Here is a 23,910-nt window from a genome sequence, read left to right as displayed (position 1 = left end):
ATAGACTGACTCTAAAAACCACTTTCTTTGTCATCATGTAACTCGGTGTTTCTCAATCTTCCTTTTCACTATAGTTACTCTGTGAGACTGCTTTTAAATGGTAAGTTTACATTTTGGCAATGAACAAAAAAGATGGTGGTATGCAAAAACCCCACTACAACTCATTTTTCACCTAAATAATCACTGTCTGACATTACAGAAAGCTTACTGAGTATACCTAAAACTACATCGCTGTAAGGAGAAATAAATGTTAACTACTCATCTAATATCTGAAATATCCACTGCTTATTTGTTGGTGTATTGGGCATTATATGAATTTAAAGCCAACAGCGGTCTCAGTTCAGTAATCTTTTACATAACTTTCATGAAACAGACTCATTTTGTAGATCAGCAGTACCAATCTTATTTCTTAGTTTATTAAGTATCTCATACAGTGCTGGATATTTAGTGTAAATTATACAAACATGCAAATCAACACGTTTAAGAAGTTAAGCCTTTTTGATTGACATTTTCATATCCTGTGGATATTGGTTCCCTTATAGTTTAGGATAAAAGACTTTTAAAAAAAGTATGACCTAAGCCAAATATGTACCACTTAAAATTTCAAAGATGTAGGAGTCTGAAAATTAAGATACACAGAACTTCAGAGCTGAGAAGTGACAGAATTCAGTCCATCTGGCTCAAAAATCGCAGGTCTCTACCATTAGATCTAAAAGATTTTTTCCAACAGCTGCCTGCAGTAGCACATCTACTGCAACTGAGCAGCTCTGAGTCAATTAAAAAAAGCAAGAATATATACTATGCATATCACTTCATTTGCCCGAAGAGTTTTAGGGGTAAGTTTTCAAAGGCAGAAGCAAGCATTTGATACCAGTCTCTTCTCTGACTGAAGTCAGGCATCTAATTCTAAATTAGAACTTTGGAAAAAATCTTGTATTTATGTTTTTTACATATTAGATTACTGCACTTACTATAGCTATATTAATTATAAAAAATAATAAAGCCAATTACTGACAATTGTTGCTTAACAGGCTTAGCAAGATAACCAAATATATCAAAGCTAAGCCTATGCATTACTAAGTAACATCAGTAATAACTTTTAAAGTGTTTGTTTTTTTTTTTTTAAACTTACAGCAGTGGTAAAATCATGAAAGATTCAGAATGCATACAATCATTTTAAAAAGACACTGTTATAGCAATGATTTGTGAAGAGATTTCAGTAAGGAGTGCGTGATTTTGCCGTATTTCTTGACATAAAATGAATAAATATGTTATTTTCCTAAAACCAGTCACGTAACAATGATCATATGTAAGAAGATGGCTTAGCTAAAAACTCAGTTCCACCTGTGCTTGTTATATACACTCCAAACTATATACCACCAGCAAAAAAGGTCAACTTCAGAATATGAAGCCAGCATTTCTATCCATACATCCATTCTAAAGATAATATGTTGACCTACCTTTAGATGCTGAAGCCTGCATAATGGGATAGTGTTAAGAATGCACAATGTGCTTGCAGGAACTTCATGTATGTTATAGCACTGCACCAAGAAGGAAGAGACCTATTGTTAATAACTTATTTAGCACATAAGGCTGCTTACTCGAGACGTTGGCACTGGGGAGAATTCAGTATCAACTGTAATCACTATCTGCTTTTCTTTTGAACTGTTAAGAAAGAGACAACAAAGATAAAAATACGTGGAAGCTTATTACTGAATGAACCGATGCTGTGGAACGGTGAAGAGCAGCTGTCATACCGTATCCCTTACTGACAGATACAACAGATAGCTGTGGATGACATTTAGCAATGCATGAAATGCCAGAATCATGAAAGAAAAATGACTTCCACAGCTGTCAATCAGCTACTGCCTCCTCAAGTTTGTATTTTCTTTGAGTTTTTAATGCTTATTTTCATCTTACAGTAAATATCAAATATTGTCTTGCTCTTTAGATGCAACACGTGTGCTCCTTTCATGTTGCAAAGTGTCAACAGGAAACAAGAATCTCCCAAACACTGAGAAAAACTTGTGTCCTCGTGAGTAATTGTTTAAGTTTTTAAGTACCAAACCCCCTATGCCTTAAGAGTTCATTCACATCTATGACAGGGAAAGAAATACCTGAGTATATACATGCTCCCTTGCTTATGATTGATACTAGGACAGCTAAGGGGCTCTACCTTGTTTTCAGTAGCTCAGAATCCTATCACATACCGCTTAAAAAAGAGAGCTGAAAAGCCCCAGAACCCTATTGCAAAAGAACAGAGTCCCTGTTCGCACACTGGATGCGACTTTGAGCCATGGCTGTATTTCTGTCCTTGCTACAGCTTTTCCAAAGTGTAAACACGGCATAACATTTTTGTCCTGAAAATCATTAACTATTTGTGAGATATGTCAGTACCAATAAATACTACAGTTGATTATATTTAAACAAACAAAAAAACTCATTACACTTAGGAACAGACATTTACCATACCAGCTTCCATCTAGGCATTAACGTCAACCATAATGCAAAGCTCTTGAATAAAACATACTACAGACTTCTCCTTGATAGAGAAATGCGAGGAGATCACCACACAAATTACTATAGAAATGAAAGGTATGAGTAACTTACCTCTAATTTTAGCTAGAAGGAAAAAATGGGAACAACGCTTTAATCTGGACTCTGCCATTTGTTCCATCTATGGCCATAGGGAAATCAATTAACTTCTTCAATTTGCTTTTGCCAGTTATAAAACAGAGATACTAAAAATCAGTCATCATATCAAGACAAAAATCAGAAGAATGATAAAGGTGGAAAATAAGCATAATTATCATTAATCCCCTGGAATGAAAAGGGAATACTCCCCTGATCTTCCTGAAACGAAAATGAAAAGCATTATTTTCTTCGAGAAAAGAAGTGGCAAAACACAATTAACCAGTGATAATGTGTGAGTCACCTGGCACATTATTTAATATAGCACCAAGAAGTTTATTAGACATTACTGAAATAGAAAGAGACACAGTCACTACCTTGAAGAACTCAACACAACATAACAGTAAGTCAAACAGACAAGAGGCAGGTGACAACTGAAGTAGGGCGGGCAGGTGGCTGTAAAGCAGCTATGTTATCTTGTGAGGGCTGGAATGCAGCACAGGAGGAGTATATTTTTTTTTTCCCCGTTAGACAACGCAATAAAAGTTACATCTAGTTTAGTTAATATCTTGAATTCAGGCACATAATTATACTAAAAAAATTTAGTAATCTTATAAGTCAGTTTTAAAAGGGTATTCAAAGCTTGGGATAATGCATGAAAGGAAAATGAAAAAAAGGGCAAATTGGATCAAGCTGGTGTAATTACGGTAAAAAGAATTAACAAAAATACCCAGAGCATATCGGAATGGAATGGAGTTGAAAGTTGTGCAAAGCTTAGAAGATTCAAGTAGTTAACAGTGCTAAGAAGAGGAAAGCAAGGCAAAACTTGCTATTGACATTAATGAAGCACTCAAAAACTCTGTGACCAAAGAGGCCTTGAACAAGCTGACACATATGGTTGCAGCCAAAACACACTACCATCTATATGAGCAAGAGCCTGAGTAACAGCCAGCCATGCTTTGAAATCAAAGGGTATGGGTGGAAAAGAATTTTTTTTGTAAAAGGAATTCTGCTTCGGTTGTATTAAACTTCAGTTGATGTCAGGACCCCCAAGACACCAATTCTCTAATTCAATCTTTTGTGCCCCTCAATTTCCCAGTTTGAGACCTCTTCATACAACTAGAGGTCATCCAGTTGCTCCTTGCAGCCTATCCTAGGATTGGGAAGGGAAACTTCCAAGAAGCGTGTAGGAATAGGGCAAAGAAAGAGCAAAGTAAAGATGACTGGAGGAAGGATGAGTATATTGGACTAAATGACACTGAAAAGCTTGAAGCTAGACAACGCTTGAGCAAGAAGAGAGGCTAATGGGATTTATTAAGCCAGTCTGCTGCCTCTGGGATGGCAGTGCCTAAAGGCTCAAAGTGGTAGCATGGCTCAGCACTCCCTTTGCTCTTCCTCTCAGTACTGTGTTCAAACATACATTAAAAGCAGAAATGAATGAGGAACAAAGGTGTCCTCTTCCCTTACTGCGATTTCTTTCCCTTCTGAATCAAAGAAAATAAAAAAACCCAAAACAGTCAGAACAACCACACATGCAAAACCAGCAGCTTGTCAAGCCTTTTGCTGTTTTCTTTTTCCCCTTCACAGAAGGACTTCTCTTATCCTTCTTTTTGCTCACAGGCACATGAAAAATATAATAGAACCACTATGAACACAGCTTTTTCATTTAGCTAGTTTTTGCAGAGTATACAGTAAGGTGAGAAGTGGTCAAGAAGTAAATGCAGTCTGGGTAGAAGACTGAACAAGTAGAAAAACTAAACATTGCAATCTGATACTACACAACAGTTTCAGATAAATGTGTTTTGATGATTTTGAGCAATTGCTTTCAAAACAGAATGTATTGTTGAAAAGGATGCTGTAGAAACATATTTTACACTGAAAGGCTTTGCAAAATTACATAATCTGTAAAAACTGAGAAATTTGGCCTCTGTTTGCTTTCCTTCCATTCCTCATAGTTATTATTGCCTCATTATACAGTCATTTGTACAATGTTTTGGCAGACATTTACTATTGCATAAATTAAAGTCACTGAATCTAGTTTTGCCTACAGGTCTTAATGAAAATACCAGCAACATTTTTATTTGAATGTCAAAGTTTGTCAACCATTAAACTGATTGATTTTTCATTATGCAATTCAATAGAAGCAGCAATCTCCACTCTGTATGCAACATTACTTGGAGAAAAATACGCATCTTGGAAAAATCCTTCTGGCTTATTCTTTTTTTTTTTAAAGTCTCTTCACAAAGGAACTGCATTTTAAGGCTGGCTTCATACATTTTATTAATATACTAGCAACAGATATGGTGCTGTAATTCAATTCAGTGAAACAGAATGAATTCATCTGTGGTAATCCAAAAATTCCAATAATCCTTTAAAAACCTTTCCAGGTGGCTTTATAAGAAAAATATCTATTGATTTCAATAAGAACAGGTTTAAGCCCTGCAGTGTGAAGCTACCATAGCATCCGTAACACCAACCAGACTCAATACTGTAAAGAATGCTGCTTCAGAGAGCGGCGCAGTACGAGATTTCCTGGAGGAAGCCTCTCTCAGCCCAGCATTATGGAGATGCCAGTCAAGTTCAGAGAACAATTTTCTTAGCTTGTTTAGTTCTTAGTCTTCTTTCCAAAATCACCAAGGATGACACCCACAGAAGTGCCTAGAAGAAACTCAAAACTTACCTCAAATTCCTCTAAAAATCCATAAAATTCCAAAATTTACATCCAGAGTTGCATTTAGTTTTCCCTGTGCAGGATGAGCTGGTCAATGGTGGTTCATCACTTCAGCTCCCGTGGAGCTGAAAACAGTGAGTACAGGCTGAACGCTGAGGTGTCATAACAGCATTTTCCACTTGGCAGCGACCATCCTTGGTCAGAGAAGCCATTATTTATCGACTGCAAAGCTTTAAGAGATTCAGAGGAGCCACCCAAAAGGCCAGGCCTTCGCTTGTGCCATCCTGCATTGTACCACACCACAGATTTAGTTTACTTGTTTATATTTTTCTCAAGAAGGAAGTGACAAGGTCAAGTGTAACCACCTAGGAAGAAGGGGGATTATTTCTCCCTCTGGAGTAACTGAGTATGTACTGGACAGAAGAGGCATCACGAATGCAAGGTAGATGGGAGAGGAGCACCAAGTCCTTCAGCATAGCAGCTGAGAGGAGCAGGGAGCAGAGACATGCAGACCCTCTTCCTCAGCACTGCCTACAGACATACCCCTTGCCACCTCGCAAGGGCTCTCCTACCTCGCTGCTGAGGCGTGCCAGCCCAGGCCTCCTGCTGCCGGTGCCACAATCCAGGCCAGAGAGGAGACAGGCCACGCCACCGGCAGTGCTGGCCTTCAGCCCCATCTGGTGAGCATCCACCATCAGCGTCACGGGGAGGACACCACAGCCTTCCTGCAAGTCCTCCGAGCCCATGAAGTACAAACTATTTTATCACCTCTCACCAAATTTTATTCCCACCACCAAGAACACCCCACGTGTACATAATGGAGGTAGGGAAGGGGCAGCACTTAAATATATTTCCTTTACCTTCTATTAATTCCCACTTATTTTTCAAGTAGTATTCATTGGCCTGGCACCATTAAATCTCCTTGATCGTGTTTGACTCAAAGATTAGAGAGTGTAGAGCACACGATGAGAAGACATGTTTAATTAAACTGGGACATGTTACGAAGTACAGAAAGAAAGCCCTACAAGTATGCATAATCCAAGCTGTAAAAAGGTGAATTAAAATAAGAATGTGCACAATATGATCACTGTATACATACCATATTTATCAGTTAAGTACAAAAGGACATCAGATGAAATACTATCCAAAATAGGGCCATAATTATTAGGAGTTCCTTGAAGTGTACTTCATTCACAGTTTTGTGCTTACTGATTTTTGTTACAGGCATCCCACTGCTTTTCTCTAAAAACCTTTCTAGGAGAGGAGATCATTTATGCAAATAAGATATTACAAATGCTCAGAAAAAGACCGTGTAGAAAGAAATCCATAGAATTCATTGTCCATACTAAAGAGATGACATGGAGTACAGAATTCAGCAGTTATTTTGCACTTTGTAACCACAAATAAAGCACACATCCATACTTGTGGTAATAAACTGAAAGGTAAAGTGCTGCCTAGTTACCTGATTTATAAGCAGTACCACAGAATAAAATTTTGATAAGATTCTGATTACTTAAATTCAGTGTTGTAACTCCAAACAGTCTTCAAGGAGAACAATATTTCAAACTTCAGATCTCAGTTTTTTGAGATTCCTGCTTAATTCCACCTGTTTCTTTTCTCTTTCTCAAAGGAAACGATGAGTTAGGCTCTATTAAAAAAAAAAAAATCAATAATTTAAAAAAAAAACACGTTTAGTGTATGTAGCAGTATTTTTCAGATTCACTGGAGCATGGACAATGAAACTGAAAGCTAACGTCAGGTTAGAATAACTTTAACATTATTTTTAATTTAATAGCACAGTCAAAAGCACTTTACTACAAAAAAATTACGACTTTCATCATGTCTATAAATAGGCAACCCACTGAATTATCACATAGAATGTTAATGACATTAGCATTAAGTCCTAATTAAACAATGAAGCAATATGCATTACAATCTGCCAGCAAAATATGCATAATAAGAAAAAGATTTCCAAAAAAAGTGTATTTTTATGTTATTTTTATTAAGCAGTAAACAGAGTTTGTGCTGATCGGTGAAACCTTACTTGTGAAACACAGAAAGTATCAGAGATGGAAAAAGGGACTTGGCTAACAAAGTATCTGCTATCTCAATCACATTATAATAGTTATATTTGATTTTTTATCAGAAAATCATTTGCACCTCTACTCAAGTACTACTGCTATCCATTTTTACAGTTATTAACACTGTTGTTGTTTTCTCAAATACATACATTACTTTTATATTTTATTGACCTCTCAAAAGGCTTCAGAAAAATATCTATCATCATTTTACATCTTTTTACTACAACATTAAAGGGAGATGACTCAACCAAGTTCACTGAGGAAACCAGCGCCAGAGCCAAAAAATATATCCATTTCTCTTGAATTCCAAGTTGATACATTATCCACTGCTTGTTGTTACTCTTCGAGTACTGCTTTGTCCCCCCTTTATGACATTTGTGCACCTGCATGCAATTTCAAACATCGCTTCAGAGGTGACACTGGAATAGGCCATCTGAAGAGATCTGATACAAACCAAAGTTTTAGATGTATACTCCATGCAGTGTGCATTTCAAGTGATATCTTAGCAGTATGTCCTTAACCGTGAGGGCTATTGGCTTTTACCATGCTCACATTTTCATTTTAGATTCAGACTGAGAGTCTGGAAAGTAATCTAAGGTTTCCTGGCTTAAAACTTCTGTGGAAAGAAAACACAAGCATCACATACAAGTGTCACCAAAATAAGTTATTTTATGATGGCTTCCTTAATAGTAGATAGCGGTTTTGTTGGTTTTCATAAAAGTATTTTCTTTTTTTGTCTTAAAAATGTATGATGTAATAATGAATACATAGTTTTTTAAATTAACTTTTATGTATTATTTCAGCATCCAAATATGGAGCAGGAAAACACCACATGACTTAACTAATAAGTTGCTGTAAGAATCATAGTGGATTCTCTCTGAATAATCCATAGTCTAAAAATTATTCACTGAAGGTACTTAGCTAGGGCTTACACAGTTTTTTTTAACAGGAAAAAAGGCTGAATTCACTGGATAATTTATTGACAACAAAGGACTCAACCATGACTTGCAGTGACTTTCACGCTACTGAAAAGTTCCCAGAGCAGAGAAATGTTTCGTTACATTGGTCTGACAGCTGGTTTCTCATCATGATTAAATGGCTTTCCCTTGGGTGAGCTCCAGAAATATGCTTGGGTTTGAAACAGAATAGATTCAGAATTCCACATGGGCCATTACCAAGTTTCTTATGTACTCACAGTCTAAAACAAAGCACAGGAGTGTTTGGATTTGTGATTTTTTCTTTGTGTGTTTTTTTTTGTTTTTAATGACAGAAGACTCTTGTAAGATATCCTTTTCTAGACTCAGGTTTCTAGTATGATGTCAGCCAGTTCATAAAAAAACCTTGTTCCTCAGTCTGGACATTCAACTCGGGTACAGAATACCAGCTTACCAACAAATACCACATTGGTTTAATGGCTTGTGAACTAGGCCTTGAGGTATCAATGAACTGCAGCCTAGCATGACATTATCCAGATGTTTCATCATTGTGCTAAGATGACTTACTAACCCAACAGCTTCAGGATTGAGACAACAATCACTTCCAACAGAGAGGCATTTCTTAGTCCAGCTCAATGCTTAGAGAAAAAGAAAAGGAATGAGATAAAGCTACCAGTACTCAACTAGAGAATAAGCTTCCTGAAGTTGGAGCAGCAAAAAAGCAGCTATACAAGCCGAAGCTGTATTTGTTAGCCACCAGTGGTGATTGCTATCATGCAATTAACACCTCAGAAGAGAAGCCTCTTCTGTTTGAGAAGACAGATGGAGTGTCCATAGCCTTTGGCATGCCCCACTTACTGGAGTCTTAACCATACAGAATGGAGGAACAGCACTAAAGCCTTCTCCAGAGATCCAAATATATTATGAATTATGGGGTGGCACTTCAGAAGGAAGTATGAGATCCCGAAAATCTGTATCTATAAATGCAGATGTTCTCAGATTTACTAAAAATCAGCATTATCTGTATTAACAGCACAACCTCCTTGCACCATGCCTCTTATGGTAATCAAAAGACTAGACTGTCACCAAGAAAGTATTTTAGTCCTACTTGATGCTTAAACCTGAGTAAAAAAAAATTCTGACAGGTAATAGGAAAAACTAAAATCAGGTGAAAAAGTTATGCTGGTTTTGGCTGGGATAGAGTTAATTTTCTTCATAGTAGCTAGTATGGGGCTACATTTTGGATTTGTGCTGAAAACAGTGTTGATAACACAGGGATGTTTTAGTTACTGCTGAGCAGTGCTGACACAGGGTCAAGGCCTTTTCTGCTTCTCACCCCACCCCACCAGCGAGCAGGCTGGGGGGGCATGAGAAGCTGGGAGGGGACACAGCCAGGACAGCTGACCCCAACTGACCACAGGGATATTCCACACCATATGACGTCATGCTCAGCATATAAAGCTGGGGGAAGAAGGAAGAAGAGAGGGACGTTCGGAGTTATGGCATTTGTCTTCCCAAGTCACTGTTACGCATGATGGAGCCCTGCTTTCCTGAGATGGCTGCACACCTGCCTGCCGATGGGAAGGAGGGAATGAATTCCTTGTTTTTCTTTGCTTGTGTGCGCGGCTTTTGCTTTACCTATTAAACTGTCTTTATCTCAACCTATGAGTTTTCTCACTTTTACTCTTTTGATTCTGTCCCCCATCCCACTGGGTGGGAGTGAGCGAGCAGCTGTGTGGGGCTTACTTGCCGGCTGGGGTTAAACGATGACAGAAGTATACTACTGAATTCAGTATACTGGCCAGTTATAAAACTTGCAACACTCTCAAAGAAGCTTCTCCCCAAGACTGAGAAGACACCTACATAAAACTGCCATTTGAGCAGCATTATATACACTGGGAGTCAACCATTGTCTACGCAACCATTGTTTACTCAAATACATCTGGGGCTAGATATACATTCAGGTTGATACCTTCCATCTTTTTTGTCAATGTATGCAAGTAGTGTAAAATATATTGTCTGTTAGAACTGTGACAGGAAGAGTATTTTCTATTAAAGTCTCCTCTGATCAGAACTCCCATGCAGTCGACAACTACATCTTCCTTATACTTCACTGTCAACTTTCTAAATCTCAAGTGTCATTGAGATTTACAACATTCCTGCCTGGCTCCCCATCCAGATTTTGAAGAACCAGTCACTCTTATAAACAGGAACTGGCAGCCTGTAAATAAACATAATGGTGGAATTGCTAATAAGCTCTATTTCCACCAAAAGTAATTTTTTTGCTAGGTATGAGGCTGATGACATGAATTCCACATGGCTGACCATTTCATACTACTTACCTCTACAGCTGAAAGTATCTTTCCATGGTAACTTTTTATCATATTAAAAAAATTATTCTTGAAATCATACACACTTAAGTAAAGATTTCCATCTGATTATTGAAGCAATCTTACTATTAAAGTGGGCTGCAATAAATGAACATTTTATATCAGTGTCTCAAACTTCCAGTGTCACAACTACTTCTACATCTTATCAAACATACTTCGCATTGCTACTTACCCAAGGAATGCAAGCAACTGCCCTGCCACCAGAACTCTTCCACATATTTTTGACAGTTTTGGTAGTAGCAGGTTAATTCTAACTTTTGGACATTCTATAGTGGTTGACTTCTGCAAACGTTTAAATGATTAACTTTTATGAGTTAATAATTTTGTCATAATATATATACACACACACACACAGCGCTGATTAATACTATTGGAAAAAAATTGTTAAGAATTGTATACACACACACAAATCAGTTAAGGACTTCTCATTTCCTGCTAATACCATTGGAAATCTAAAAATTGTCTGGATTTGGAAGCACTCAAGGCAAGTGGGTAGTTCACATGTTTTCCCACTCCCAGCCTGGAAAAGTGTTGAGGCAATTGATTTTATCCCCTCAACAGTTGAGATTATGGATTATAAGTGACCTAGTCTCTTATTGTGTGAAAACAGTATTTTAATACTTCTGACTTGTCATTAATCAATACATTACTAGCAAATTGTTCTTGAAATTAAGCTGTTGCAACTCACATTGCTGATGTAAAAAGATTTGGAGGGGAGACAGAGGGGCCTAAAATACAATGAGAGCCGAAGCAAAAGGAGCCATGCAACCTCCTGAGTACAGAAAGTAAAATAGATACTAGCTACATAAAAAGAATCGTTACAGGAACTCTGACAAGATTCGGAAGTGTATGGAAAATATAAAATACAATATAAAAGATAAAGCCCCTGAAAATTGCCCGAGTCCTCTTCAGAGCATTTCAGTGAAACAGCACAAAGCACATGCTCCATCACATTTCCACACAGGAGCTGACAGCCTGGACGTTTCTGAATCAGCAAGTCTAGCATGATTTTTTTTTTCAGGGGTCAATTTTCCCATTGATGCAAGGAGGATTTACACATGCAAGTCCCATTAACATTAATAGGAGTTACCTACATAAATCCCCCTGCAATGATAGGAGAAAAGACCCCATAGTCTGCAAGGATCTAAGTTCTAATGATTACCTGTCAAATGGCCCTAAGCATCATCATCACCAGAAAAAGCAGACGTAGCAGCTTCATGGCTGAAAATACTTCCAAAGGAACAGTAACTAATTGCAGTCATACAGATAAGGCAATACAACAGCAGAAAGGAAAATGGCATAAAATTGACTGTATGAATATTAAGGGTTAATCCAATTAACCAAGTTAAAAAGAAAGTACTCATTAAAAAAGGAATTCAAACATATCAAAGCACTCCCTAGAAAAAAAAAGGTGTGAATATTGTATGAGCTCCAAGGTGCTTGAAGGATAATACAGCTACTTGTTTAAAAATTCAATTAACCTTATCTTTCTTTAACTTGATTTATTAATAATCCTACAGATAAATTGCCAGTTTTTAAAAAGTCATGTTATCTTTTGAATACATCCTGTATGATGAGCCTTAAAAACTACTTCAAATAAGCCTAACCCTCACTTTGTATGCTTAAATCATTTAAAGCAAGAACAAAATGCAGTTCAGTGCATAATTTCTGTAAAATACAAAGATCAACAGTCTTATCTACTGCTATTGCAAGTGAGCTATTGAGTACTCAAGTACCATAGGAAAAACATTTTATGTTTCTATTCACCATACCAACGAGACATGAAAACAGTTTTTGAGCAATCAATGTAGTGTAAAGTCATAGCCTACAACTTGTAGATTATTCCGTCTTATCTAAAATCAAATTTGCAGTATTTCCAAACTGATGCGACTTTATATAAACTTGCTAAAACAGACTGTCATGTGTGTAAACTTCAATCTTACTACAGATGTCAACATGACGAAAGTAGACAACAGAATTGTCAGGAAATCTCAGCTAACAAGTGAACTGCTTTTCTTGCGTAACTGAAAGAAAACACAGAAAAATGCACTTGCAAGCAAACCTTTAATTTTCATCAAATGATTTCCTTGTAAACATAGAAGATGAAGAATTCACCTATGATCCCTATTATTGAAAGACAAACAGGCACTAGGTCCTCCACTTAGTTCTTTTACAGATCTGTAGATGTTAAATACAATTACCATACACTCATGCTTTCCAATACATATAAAAATTACAGCTAAATGAAGAGGCAGTCTGCTTATTACGATATATAAATAACTGCTCAATCACAAGCATCCAAAGATAACTGTTTAACACTGGAAACATTTCAACCACATATTTTTCTGAGGATTTTGGGATTATACACACACTGGTACCTATCCAAAAAACAAAGACTGTAAACAATAACAAACCGGTTTTTGAAATGCAAATTGGACAATGTATCATGATGCAAGACAAAGTGAAGTTAACCGTATCAGTTATGCTGTAAAAAAATAAATAAATGAAACTTTATGGCATGAAGCCATTTTAAAGGCAGGCACACGCACTGCAAAACTGTACAAAAGCCTGGATGTGTCAAGTTCAGACAGCGCTGAATATTCATTATTCAATGGCATTTTTTATTTACGTACAGTATTTAAGCACTGCTAGAACTATATCTAAGTTCATGTAGAAGTTTAAACCTCGACTCATCAGAATTCACTGATCTCTACATCTAGATATACTACTGGTCTATTGGGTGTACATTTTAAGGTAAAACTTTTAAGTAAATGCTAAATATTTTTCATCATCTGAATATCTAATTTCAAGCATTGTTCAGAAGAAGTGCAACTTTATCATGGTAATTTACAACAGCTTTCTCATTTTGTAATTTTTCATATAAACTAGGCTTATAAATACTTCAATAAATTTTATTGTATAAATGCTTTATGATTTATCATTACAAAACACATCATTTACAGCTATCGCACTAATTTTAATCCTCTTAACTGGGATCAATACAAACCTTTGGAATTATCAGTTGAACCTTCTCCCCACCACAAAAAACCTCAATTAATGATCATCTAAACTTCTCAGACACCATACTTCAAAAAATTAACTACTGGCTTATTAAAGGCCCAAACACTGCAACAAATCCAGGGAAACTAACAACAGGTACGTTCCATTTATGATTTTAAACTTTGTTGGGAAATCTAGCATTAAGTTTAAATTGTGCTATTTTCCTGACTACAGCAAATTAAGACACTAGTGAAAAATGTGTGATTTATTAGATCTTATTAAAAAAAAATTGAATGTAAAATGGTTTCATGTGAGGAACATCTATTGCATATTTGTTTCTAAATTATGGCATCAGTTTCAAAACCATACAAGAAATTTTTCATTATACAAATCAAACATGACATCTGTTACATATTCTAAAGCCACTCCAGAAGTGTCAATATTATTGCCTTTAAGTTCCATTCATAAAACCACTTTGAAGGACAGATTGTGAAGCTCACGTTCAACTGTTTAATTAGCACAGATCCAATGATTTTTAGTAGAACTGTGATACGTTGTATCAGAAGATCATCTTCTGACTGGTAAGCAAACTTGCACGTTTTTCTTTTGATTAGTTTCGACTTGTTGCTTGCTTAAAAGATGGAGGATTCCTTCCAAGATGTAAAACAAAACCAAATTCTCTTAACAAATCATGAATCCTATTTTAGCATTTCAAATTCAAATGCTTTGTTCTATGTTTTTTGTTTAGCTACAAGCACCCCTGGACCTGGTGAAACTGTGACTATTGAGAAATGTCTCAGCTATCAACAAAACTATTTGACGAAGAAAGATTATTCAAGCTAAGGAAAGTAAGGCAATTGCAAATAATACGGCTATGTTTTTTTTAAATTTCTTTTTCTTACCCTTCCTCCCTTACATTTTAGTTTGGATCAACCTCCTCTTCTACTAAGAGAACAGAGCTAATTCATTCTTCATTATCTTCTTTCTTAACAGCAGTACTACCTCCGCTACTGCTTTCCTCAGTTGAGGGTTGAGGTTTTGTCTCTGGTGAATTACTGAATCCAGACTCTTCTGGCACAATCTCATCTTCATCATAAATAATATCTTCTGGATTTGGTGGTGGTGGGCAAAACTCCTCTGTAGGAAACATTTCTTGGAAAATAGTCTCAGCCTATTCAGAAAAAAAAGCATAAAACAAACTTTACCTTGAAATGTAATACCTTGCAGCAATATTTTATAGATATTTAAGATTACCCTCTGTTCTTTCAAATCAATAGTGATTTAATACTTTGACAGTATTGTAAGCACATGGGAAATCCATTCCTTCTTGCGCTCCTCAAAAAAGAAAAAGCAATCTATCCTTTTACATTGTTCTACTAGGAAAGTCACAGCATAGGGCTTTTTAAAAAATGCTGGTCATTCTACATTGTATTGAGAACAATGAAGCTGATTTTTTGCAAGCAAAAGGATCTTTTCCACTATAAAAATATCCCTAGCTGCAGCCAAATGCAAAGCATGGGAAAGATCTTGCCTCTCTCCAGAGAGAAGAATCCATTTCACAGGACAAGCAAAGCCAGGAAATTGTTCATATGTATGATCTACATCATATCTATAGGGGATTCCTTCTTAAATTTAAAAACTACAAAAAAATTTCCATTTCTGTTTTTCTGAACAGCTCATAGATAGCTCAACTGAGAACTATTCTCTTCCAATGGAATATTATAATTGAAAATATATGCATAGTTGTATACGATACATTTATAATTGAATCAAAAAACATGTCTATAATTTCCATGTATTATATGCATACACCTATGTGCACAAATTGTGCCTTTCTGAAAAGAACTGTATAAGAAACTTTCATTTAATTACTCTTAAGATATAGTTCAAGGATTTAATTTACAATACCACTTACTCTTCATGGCATCGACGTTTAGAAATTAAGTACACACAAAAAGTCAAGTTTTTTGACCACTGCAATAAAAGATGTTAAAAAGAAACGTGTTCTTGATAACATCAGGGTAGTTGTTATTACAACATACAGAACACAACTACAAAATCTGGGAGAAAAAGAACCAAAATAATACTATCTCAGAATTCTTGAAACCCAGACATTTTATAAAAACAAAGGAGGCCAAAAATCTTTTAAAAAACACAGGAATGCAAGGAGCTTTGTTAACTAGTGTTAAATAGTTTGACATGTTCTTGTGCAAATAACCTATCTATAAGCTTATCTTAAAAAAAAAAAAAAAGGAAAAAAAAAAAGGCTAGAGACACTCAGGAATTTATTTACTGAATCAACATGCACTTCACATTTCCATAACGGTTTTCTTTTCCAAGTCCTTAAGCTTCTAAGGCAAACAGAGACAACTGATGCAGAACACAGTCCTGTTTTGGGTTTCTAAAAAGGCAAAGGAATATTGCCTCTCTATTTTGTCTATTTAGTAAACTCTGCCCTAAAGACGACCTGCAATGAGAGCTCCCACATAGGCAAGAATGCATTTAATCTTTATATTCATACTGCTGCCAGACACTGCACTGAAAAAGCTGACAGTAGGGTCAGTTAATGCCAACTGCAAAGGCTGATTACATGATGTGGATTCCTGGACAAGAGGGAATTGTTTTCAGATTAATACATCATTGAGCATGTACCAAACAGCTTTCTGTGATAAACTTCACTGCCCACCAGCAGTGGATTTGTATCACCAGCACGTGGATGTAGGACTCCATTATTAACTGCTTAAATGACCCTGTCTACTCTCAGTTCAATTTAATTTTTCATTCTGCTTCCTAAATTTCACTCTTCCATACCCATTTAAAACTGTTTAAAACTATTTATATTAGTATACGAAAAAAGATACAAAAAAATTCATATTCTTTACTTCAAAAACATGGTTTTGTAATTTGAAAAACTTGCCTAGTAAGTCTAGGGGGCAAGGGAGTACAAATATCCTACAAAAACTTTACAAAACTAAGTTTTTGATGGTAAGAGAAAGACTTATTTCAAGTCTGCACTTGTTCTTAAAACTCAAAAAAATATACTTGAACTATTATTATATTTAATAGAATATTGAAGAAAAGTGTCATATTTTGCACTAAATATATGACAAACTAGAGCAGACAAACATTTCCTGCACAGTTCTCAACAATTATTCAGTCTCCAATTAGTCAGCGAGTATCCACTCCAAAAATGGTCAAATAATTATGAGGTTGAACGGAAAGAAATTCTCAGTATGTTATGTAGGACATCATGACATTGATTGTAATTGAACAATTTAATGGTATAGAGCGCTTTCAGGTCTACCAATTTTTTAAGTTAACCTTATCCAGCTGAAGTCATGCAGAATAACCAAAAATAATTTAACAGCTCCTTCATTATAACACTTTGATACCTATTGTAACTGATTAAGTTAGTAACTACTAAATATTGAAGGAACTATTTAAGTGGTACCAGCTTTCACATGTGTATGTTTCAATGAAGCATTAAGACATAAGCATGTAAAGCACTTGCATAGATACTCTAATTTATTGACTGTTTGAAGTTGAATAAAACTATGGGTTTTTACTGTTTTACTGTATCCCAGCTACGCACTTCGATGGCACGTAGACAAGCTGTAAGGGCTTTCATGGCAACTTTTACAGAGAACACTACCAAACTAACAGTAGTTTGAAATACGACACACTTGAGTAACTCCGAAATCCTTCCAGATATAGAAAAAAATGTAAACAGGTTAAAGGACAAATATTGGCATGATAATTTTAGTGCTTCCTCTTATGAACATGAAGATGCCTCACAAATCTGAAATACTTCAGGGAACATACTACTTTAGAACATGGTAACGTCAGGTTGTAGCAGTGAAAAAAAAGAAAACTGGAAGCCAGATGCTTTACCTGATCCATAAATACAGAATTTGAAGGAATCATAAATGGCACTTTACATGTTATTCAGCCCATCCTCAGGACAAGTAAATGCAGACATCAAAATTAATTCAGTATTATATTAGGAATTTAACACTAACTTAAAATAAAACAAGAACAAAGTCATTTGTATAGTGAGCTGTAGACGGATAATTGTCTGTGAAAGTTGTGGTGTCTTGCCTTCTAAATAATGTGTCATCAATACAATCAAACAGCATGACATATAAAAGTTAGTAATACTAATGGTAATGAAAACACAAATCACGGGAAGTATCATTAAAACAGTAAACACAGAATTGATTAGAGAAATTAGATTCAATTTTCCAAGCTATCTCCAAGACTAATACACACAGTGGTTTTTTGTTTTTTTAAGTGTTCTGATCCATGAGTTTGTAAATATTTCATGTTTGGAGGCTTCCATCCCATTGCTAGGAAGATGAAAGCGATTTGGGGGTAGAAGGCACACCAACTTACATGTATTTCCCTCCTCCACTTGTCTAGAAGGTACCTGCATGCTAGATGGGAAGGATGTATTCTTACTGCGAGCTCTGCTTTACCTTCAGCCTATTCTTCACTTGGTTCTCACGTACACTCCTCACTTTTATTTTTCCTTATGACTTTTAATTATAAACATGTTTACCCTAAAATATTTTTCACTGACTAGTGACCATTTGTTTCAAAATTTAAAACAGGTTCAAAAAACCCATAGCTTCTATCTACTCTTTCTGAAAGGCAGTGTTTTAGGCTCTTGATTGTTTTTCCTCCAAGATCTCCTTGTTTATCATCTATCTCACTGATGGTCAACAGGCTAACTACAGCACCTAGAATACTTAAAACACAGCTTGATCTATAATACCATTACTCATTGGTAAGAAAAAGAGCTCTTAAGGTAAGACAAAGCTGAATGCTAGAAAAGGTGGCTGTTAGAATTAGAAATAGGCTGTTTTTTAAGTGTAAACAGCTTTTAACTTGCATTGTTTTAAATAACAGTTGAAAAATCTCATTTAGAAAAGAACTCATTTACAATTTTAAACTGCTACTATAGTAATTGTCTAGCATTATTTTTTGTCTTTACAGTTCTTTATCCTCTTGGGAGGCAAATTATTGCCTTGTAAAGCAAAATGAAGGATACTATTAGCCCTTAATTATACTGTTCTGACCCTACAGTTCAGGCTATGTCAGCCTTTCCACTTTAAAATCTTATTTTTAAGAGGTTTATGACTTAGTCATAAAAAAATCCTGCAAATGGTTAGAAGACCGCATGCACATTCTCTGAACATGGCCATTAAAAAACCAGCTTTAAAAATGACTAGTGCCAGTTAATCCTACAAAGATGTAAAAGCGTTCTCACCTTAGCACTGAAAGCACCCTGACACCACAGTGACTGCTGTGGTAGATTTGCCTAAGAATTTATACCTTCCTTATCAAAGTGGATCTCTGAATGGCAGAGTAAAGGAGAAGCATTCCCGTAGTTGTCTTTTGTTGAACAAGTCATAATCTACATATTCGCATGATCTTGTTGTCTTTTGCTCAATAGTAGTTGGGAAGGCACAATGAGAGATATGACATGAAGTTCTTTGTGAATTTTAACATACCTCCCCTTGAAGATCTGGTGTCCCTGCACATTCTGCCTGTTGCCAACACAGAAGGTGGCTATTTCACGATCTCTCCACCTACCTAGTTTTGTTTAGGGACCTTTCACTCTTCACCTCCAATTTCAAAGCACTAGTAGTTTGTCTTAAATTGAGGTCTGGTATGGTATGCCTACTACTAGGCAAGTTGCAAGTGGTTCTCAGTTCAGGATTCTAGTTAGCAGGAACTAGATATGTAGACACCCAAATACTGAGAACTAAAAATCAGAACTGAGTGTGATTTGGTGCCAAATACTATCTCAAGGTCACAAATAGCATGAAATTCCCCTCAATTCTTTCAGAGACACAATTACACCATAATTTTTTAATACAGTAATACTAAGGCAAAGAGAAGATAAACTGAGACAGGTTAATGTACCAGATTAGTGATTATCCTGGGTTTTTCTTCCAATAGGTTTTAGGTTTGTGACTATGTCCTGCAGGTATTAAACTACTTTGATGATCCTTCCAACCTGAACTGTAGATAGGCTTTTCTGACCTTTGATTTGTCCTCTACTACTGTATCTCCCCTTTAACCTTACAGGCGACAGACTACATATTTTGGGGAGTTATCATCTATATTTCTGAATTATTTGACAGTTTTTCCTTTCCACAGTATTAGAGCAAGTAACCATTCTACCAAGATCATCATCTTCAGGTACTGCTGCCTTCTAGGTTCCCTTTACCTGTTCAGATTAACTATCTGCTACTCCTAATGTTACTGTATCAACTGACCTTTTCTCAAGTTTCCTCCATTCTCAATCCCGCTGACATTCACTTTGCTCATTAAGTAAGATTTTTTGTATGTCTAGCTGTGACGTTTTATAGCTGTATTAGTACTAGTTACCTAGCACAAAGCAGAATAATCCAGGACAAAAGTAGACTGTATTGGACTTCCTTAGGTCTTTAAAATTAAAGTTCTGCAACCAAAAAAAATGATCTGCCCAACCTGTTTGACAGCACAGTCATTTCCTAAAGCAGAGTCTGGTCCAGAACAGACATAAACATTTGAGGGTAAACCATCATATAAATTTTTGTCAACTCCTGAAGAATCTCTCATGTTGAAGTAGACTGCCCAGAGGACTCTAGGTTTTTCCAGTTCTTCATTTTCAGACTCTGAAAAGAAAAAAAAGTGTTTCCAGTAATCAATGTTCACGTGCAATATGGGAAATAAGTAATCTAGCATACTAAAAGTCAATTTATTAATATGGAATTACCGTAATAAAGTGAATTTTTTTCCTTTAAAAAGTCAATTAATTTTGATTTCCATTCTTTTCTGAGGTACTCTTTCATCATACTTTTCTTTTCCTTTACAACCATAGCTATGTGAACTCTACTTATTCTGTACACACTATGCCACATAAGAACCAATTATCACCTAAAAGCATACTACCAAGAAGCTTGGTCTAAATTTAACGCCTTTCCACTTCATCTTATCTAGTTTACTCTGGATAAACTCCATGAGCATACGATGGTCTGAACAAGTCCCCCACGGGCTGTGCCAGCTTGAAGCTATTGCATTCCATATGCAAAGATATTTTTGACGTATACTTTTTTCCCCACTCATTTAATAGTTTATCTTTGTATGGGAACTCTTCTCATAACAGACCTTTGTGTGCTTTAAGATTGAGCATCTTCAAGCCAATCTAAGGAGACTAACTAATGCTCATGGTTTAAATAAAAGTAATTTAAAGAAAAATCCACAGAGAATACCTCCCCCCAAATTAACTGCAGATAAAGAATTACCAAAGCCCAGAAGTACTCTGAGAGGTGTGATATGCAGTATGTAGAATCTTTAAAGTGTGGAAATACTGCTAAATGAAAATAAATGATTAATTTATATTTGTCTACGCTTACTGAAGACTTGTACTGTGCTACAATACTCATTATGAATACAAAATGATCATAAACTACATCTTGCTTGTTCATCATCTGCACCTTCTTGCAGTTACTTTGCACATTCATGTAAGCCCTCTGCACATAGGCAGAAAAACCTCTGGGAAGGTGAAGGTCACTTTTTAACAGTGCAGAATGCAATGGAGGAATACACAACACAGATTCTTAGCTTAATAGATACTATTTGTTTGGCATATTTGCTGTCTCCTTTTTTGGTATTTTACCTCCTGTAAAATAAATGAAGCTTGTAGAAGACCTTGCGAGTTTTACTTCTTTCCAAGGAAGAAACTTGTAGATAACAATGGCATTCAAAACAGAATTTTAAAGCAGTTGAATTAGGGGAAGAAAAAAAAAAAAAAAAAGATAAATCTATGCTAGTCCTTCAGTATCTTTTTATGACTGTCAAATATTTAAAAAAAAAAATAGGTGCTATCCATACTGAACAGTTTGAAAAATAAATTAAATTCATCAGCCTGTGAAAGTCTGAGCCTTAATACAGGGCAAGATGCTCTTGAATATATTTAAAAGTTCACATTGCTCATAAAAGTTACTTCTTCCTCATTTAGGCAGGAAAATGAATGGAGTCCTCTTCTCCAGGTGACTTTGCCTCTTTGACCTGCCATGGCCCAGTGCTCACTTTATCTGGTGATTCATTTTCAATAACTCCAACAGTATTTGTTCTGACATTTTAATTAAAATACGACCACTACCTCATCCTGATGATAAAAAGGCCTATGTGTCAGTGAAAACTAGCTTTTCAGTGCCTCAGTGCACCTGAGGACCCCTATGATCACAGAGTTTCTACAGAAGAATTTCGGTCAGGTTCTAAACAATATATCATTTCAAAACTGGATCACTTTAAACATTAAGATTAATGCTACCCCCCCCCCAAATGATTAGAAGACACTAAACTGCAAGCTAATCTTTTCTTCAGCAATTGAGTCTTTGAAACACATGGCACTGTCTTGAAAATTTAAGATATACGTTAAATATTAAAAGTTGGAAATTAGTGGGCTTTAAATTAACAAATATCAACATGAAAAGTGTTTGCAGCTCTCCGAGCTAATAAAGTTTTCTATTTACAAACCCTAGTTGTATTCTACATATGTGTTTTGTAAAGGCTCTTATACTACAAACCTAGTAAAAAATTTACATCTTTGGGACATCAAAGATGCCTTTCTTGTAAGCAAAAAAGAAAGAAAATGCATATTATTTAATACTTTACTTCCTATTAAAAGCACTTTGTTGTCTAACAAAAACAGTAAGATATTTGCTTTTTCATTAGAAAGTAGAAGGAAAAAAAAAAAATGGAAAAGTACGCAGAAAAACAAACTTGTGAAAAGTTGAACTCAACCCTTCATGAAACACTGTTCTTGGTTACAGAGCCCTGAGAGGAAAAAGAAAGACTGGCCACGTAAAAGACTGCATTTCTTTTTTTTTTTTTTTTAAACAGGAGAAAATTCTACCTGAATTCATGTAATGCTTCAAGAATGAAGCATAACAGCAAATATTATAAGCAAACCAATTATAAATATTATAAAATACTTACACATCTTTAACTTGTGTATATACGAACATAAACACTTCCACTGACAGCTTAGTATTTTTTCTCATAGAAGAACGATGATTTACTGTATTTAAGTATGAGCACATTATATTTAAAAATGCATTGCCAGGGTTAGAAAACAGGAACATCTTCTATGTGCACACTACCTATTCTATGAGCATCTACCAAAAATATGATTAAATTTAAGATCTGGGGATTAAATTTCAAAGACTTCTGTGGAACTAGCTCCAAGTATCTCAGGGACAATTTCTTTCTAGGCAACAACTGCTTTGTTAACAGCTACTTTCCTCTGGGACTGTGAAATTGTCCATCTCAAGGTCAAAGTTCCTGAAAGTAGCTGGCAAGGTTTCCTTGAATTTAGGGCCAAATAGTTCATTATTGGAAATTACTGGAAATCTATCTTCCTGATAACACTGCAGTGCATAACAACTTCATGCTTCCACTGCTTAAAGCAGAATCCAGAGAATTTCAACTAAAAACAGCAAACAAGGAAGCACCTGAAGAAGACAACAAAAGGATGAGCAACAGTCTTAGAATAAGAGAAGGCAAAAGAAAACTAAGAAGCTTATAGCACTGAGCACATCTGGCAGCTGGAGCACATCTGGCAGCTGGAGGAGAAAAGCAGATCACTAACTTTTGGGGTTTGATAACTTTTGTTAGGGATACCCAAGTGACAGAAATCACTAAAAACAGGACAGTGTAAAAAACCAGATTCACAAATTTTTCATTTCACTACTGCACCTTTGAAAGACATGCTGAGAAGCAAATATGTTTCCATGAAAAAGAAAGTGTGAAAAATTAAAAAGGTCTTGGACACTTATAGCCATGGTCCTTGTATACTGAAGTTAAACCACAGCTGAGGAAGACTTGGAACATTAGATCATGAAATACAAAAAACCTGACACCTGCCTAATCAATCTCACTCTCAAAATAGATTCCTTTACTTTGAGATGCTGATATCTAAATAGCAGCTCACCATATGCTGACTCTGATGACAGATTCAGATGTTCAGTAACAGATATTTTAGTTACAAGGGTAAATTATATTTTTGCAAAATAATCTCTTAATACTTAATTTATTTATTTTTACCTTTTTCTGTATTTAGATTGAATAACTTCTGTACAACAGGCTCTAAATCTTCCCTAGCAGTTTTAGTTGATGGACAGGTTAAATGGACTAAATCTGTTAAA

The 23,910-nt window shown here is 35.8% G+C and overlaps 2 protein-coding genes across 2 annotated transcripts in view; both read right to left on the bottom strand.

Moving 5' to 3' along the window:
• POF1B (premature ovarian failure, 1B) overlaps positions 1–6,048 on the bottom strand; it is a 69,935-nt gene extending 63,887 nt beyond the window's left edge. The window contains exons 1-2 of the mRNA XM_009326652.1: positions 5,846–6,048; positions 1,602–1,665 (exon numbers count right to left, since the gene is read on the bottom strand). Coding sequence (XP_009324927.1) covers positions 1,602–1,665; positions 5,846–6,048 — 267 coding nt within the window. The remainder of the gene's footprint in view (positions 1–1,601; positions 1,666–5,845) is intronic.
• Positions 6,049–12,753: 6,705 nt separating this feature from the next.
• Positions 12,754–23,910, bottom strand: part of CHM (choroideremia (Rab escort protein 1)) — a 73,560-nt gene continuing 62,403 nt past the window's right edge. The window contains exons 13-15 of the mRNA XM_009326651.1: positions 23,810–23,902; positions 20,207–20,373; positions 12,754–14,879 (exon numbers count right to left, since the gene is read on the bottom strand). Of these exons, the coding sequence (XP_009324926.1) occupies positions 14,673–14,879; positions 20,207–20,373; positions 23,810–23,902 (467 nt within the window). The 3' untranslated portion in view covers positions 12,754–14,672. The remainder of the gene's footprint in view (positions 14,880–20,206; positions 20,374–23,809; positions 23,903–23,910) is intronic.

The sequence above is a fragment of the Pygoscelis adeliae genome, unplaced genomic scaffold (assembly GCF_000699105.1).
Source record: "Pygoscelis adeliae isolate BGI_AS28 unplaced genomic scaffold, ASM69910v1 Scaffold216, whole genome shotgun sequence".
NCBI lineage: Eukaryota > Metazoa > Chordata > Aves > Sphenisciformes > Spheniscidae > Pygoscelis > Pygoscelis adeliae.
The sequence above is the reverse complement of the archived record's forward strand: the minus strand, read 5'-3'. Positions and strand labels throughout refer to the sequence as shown.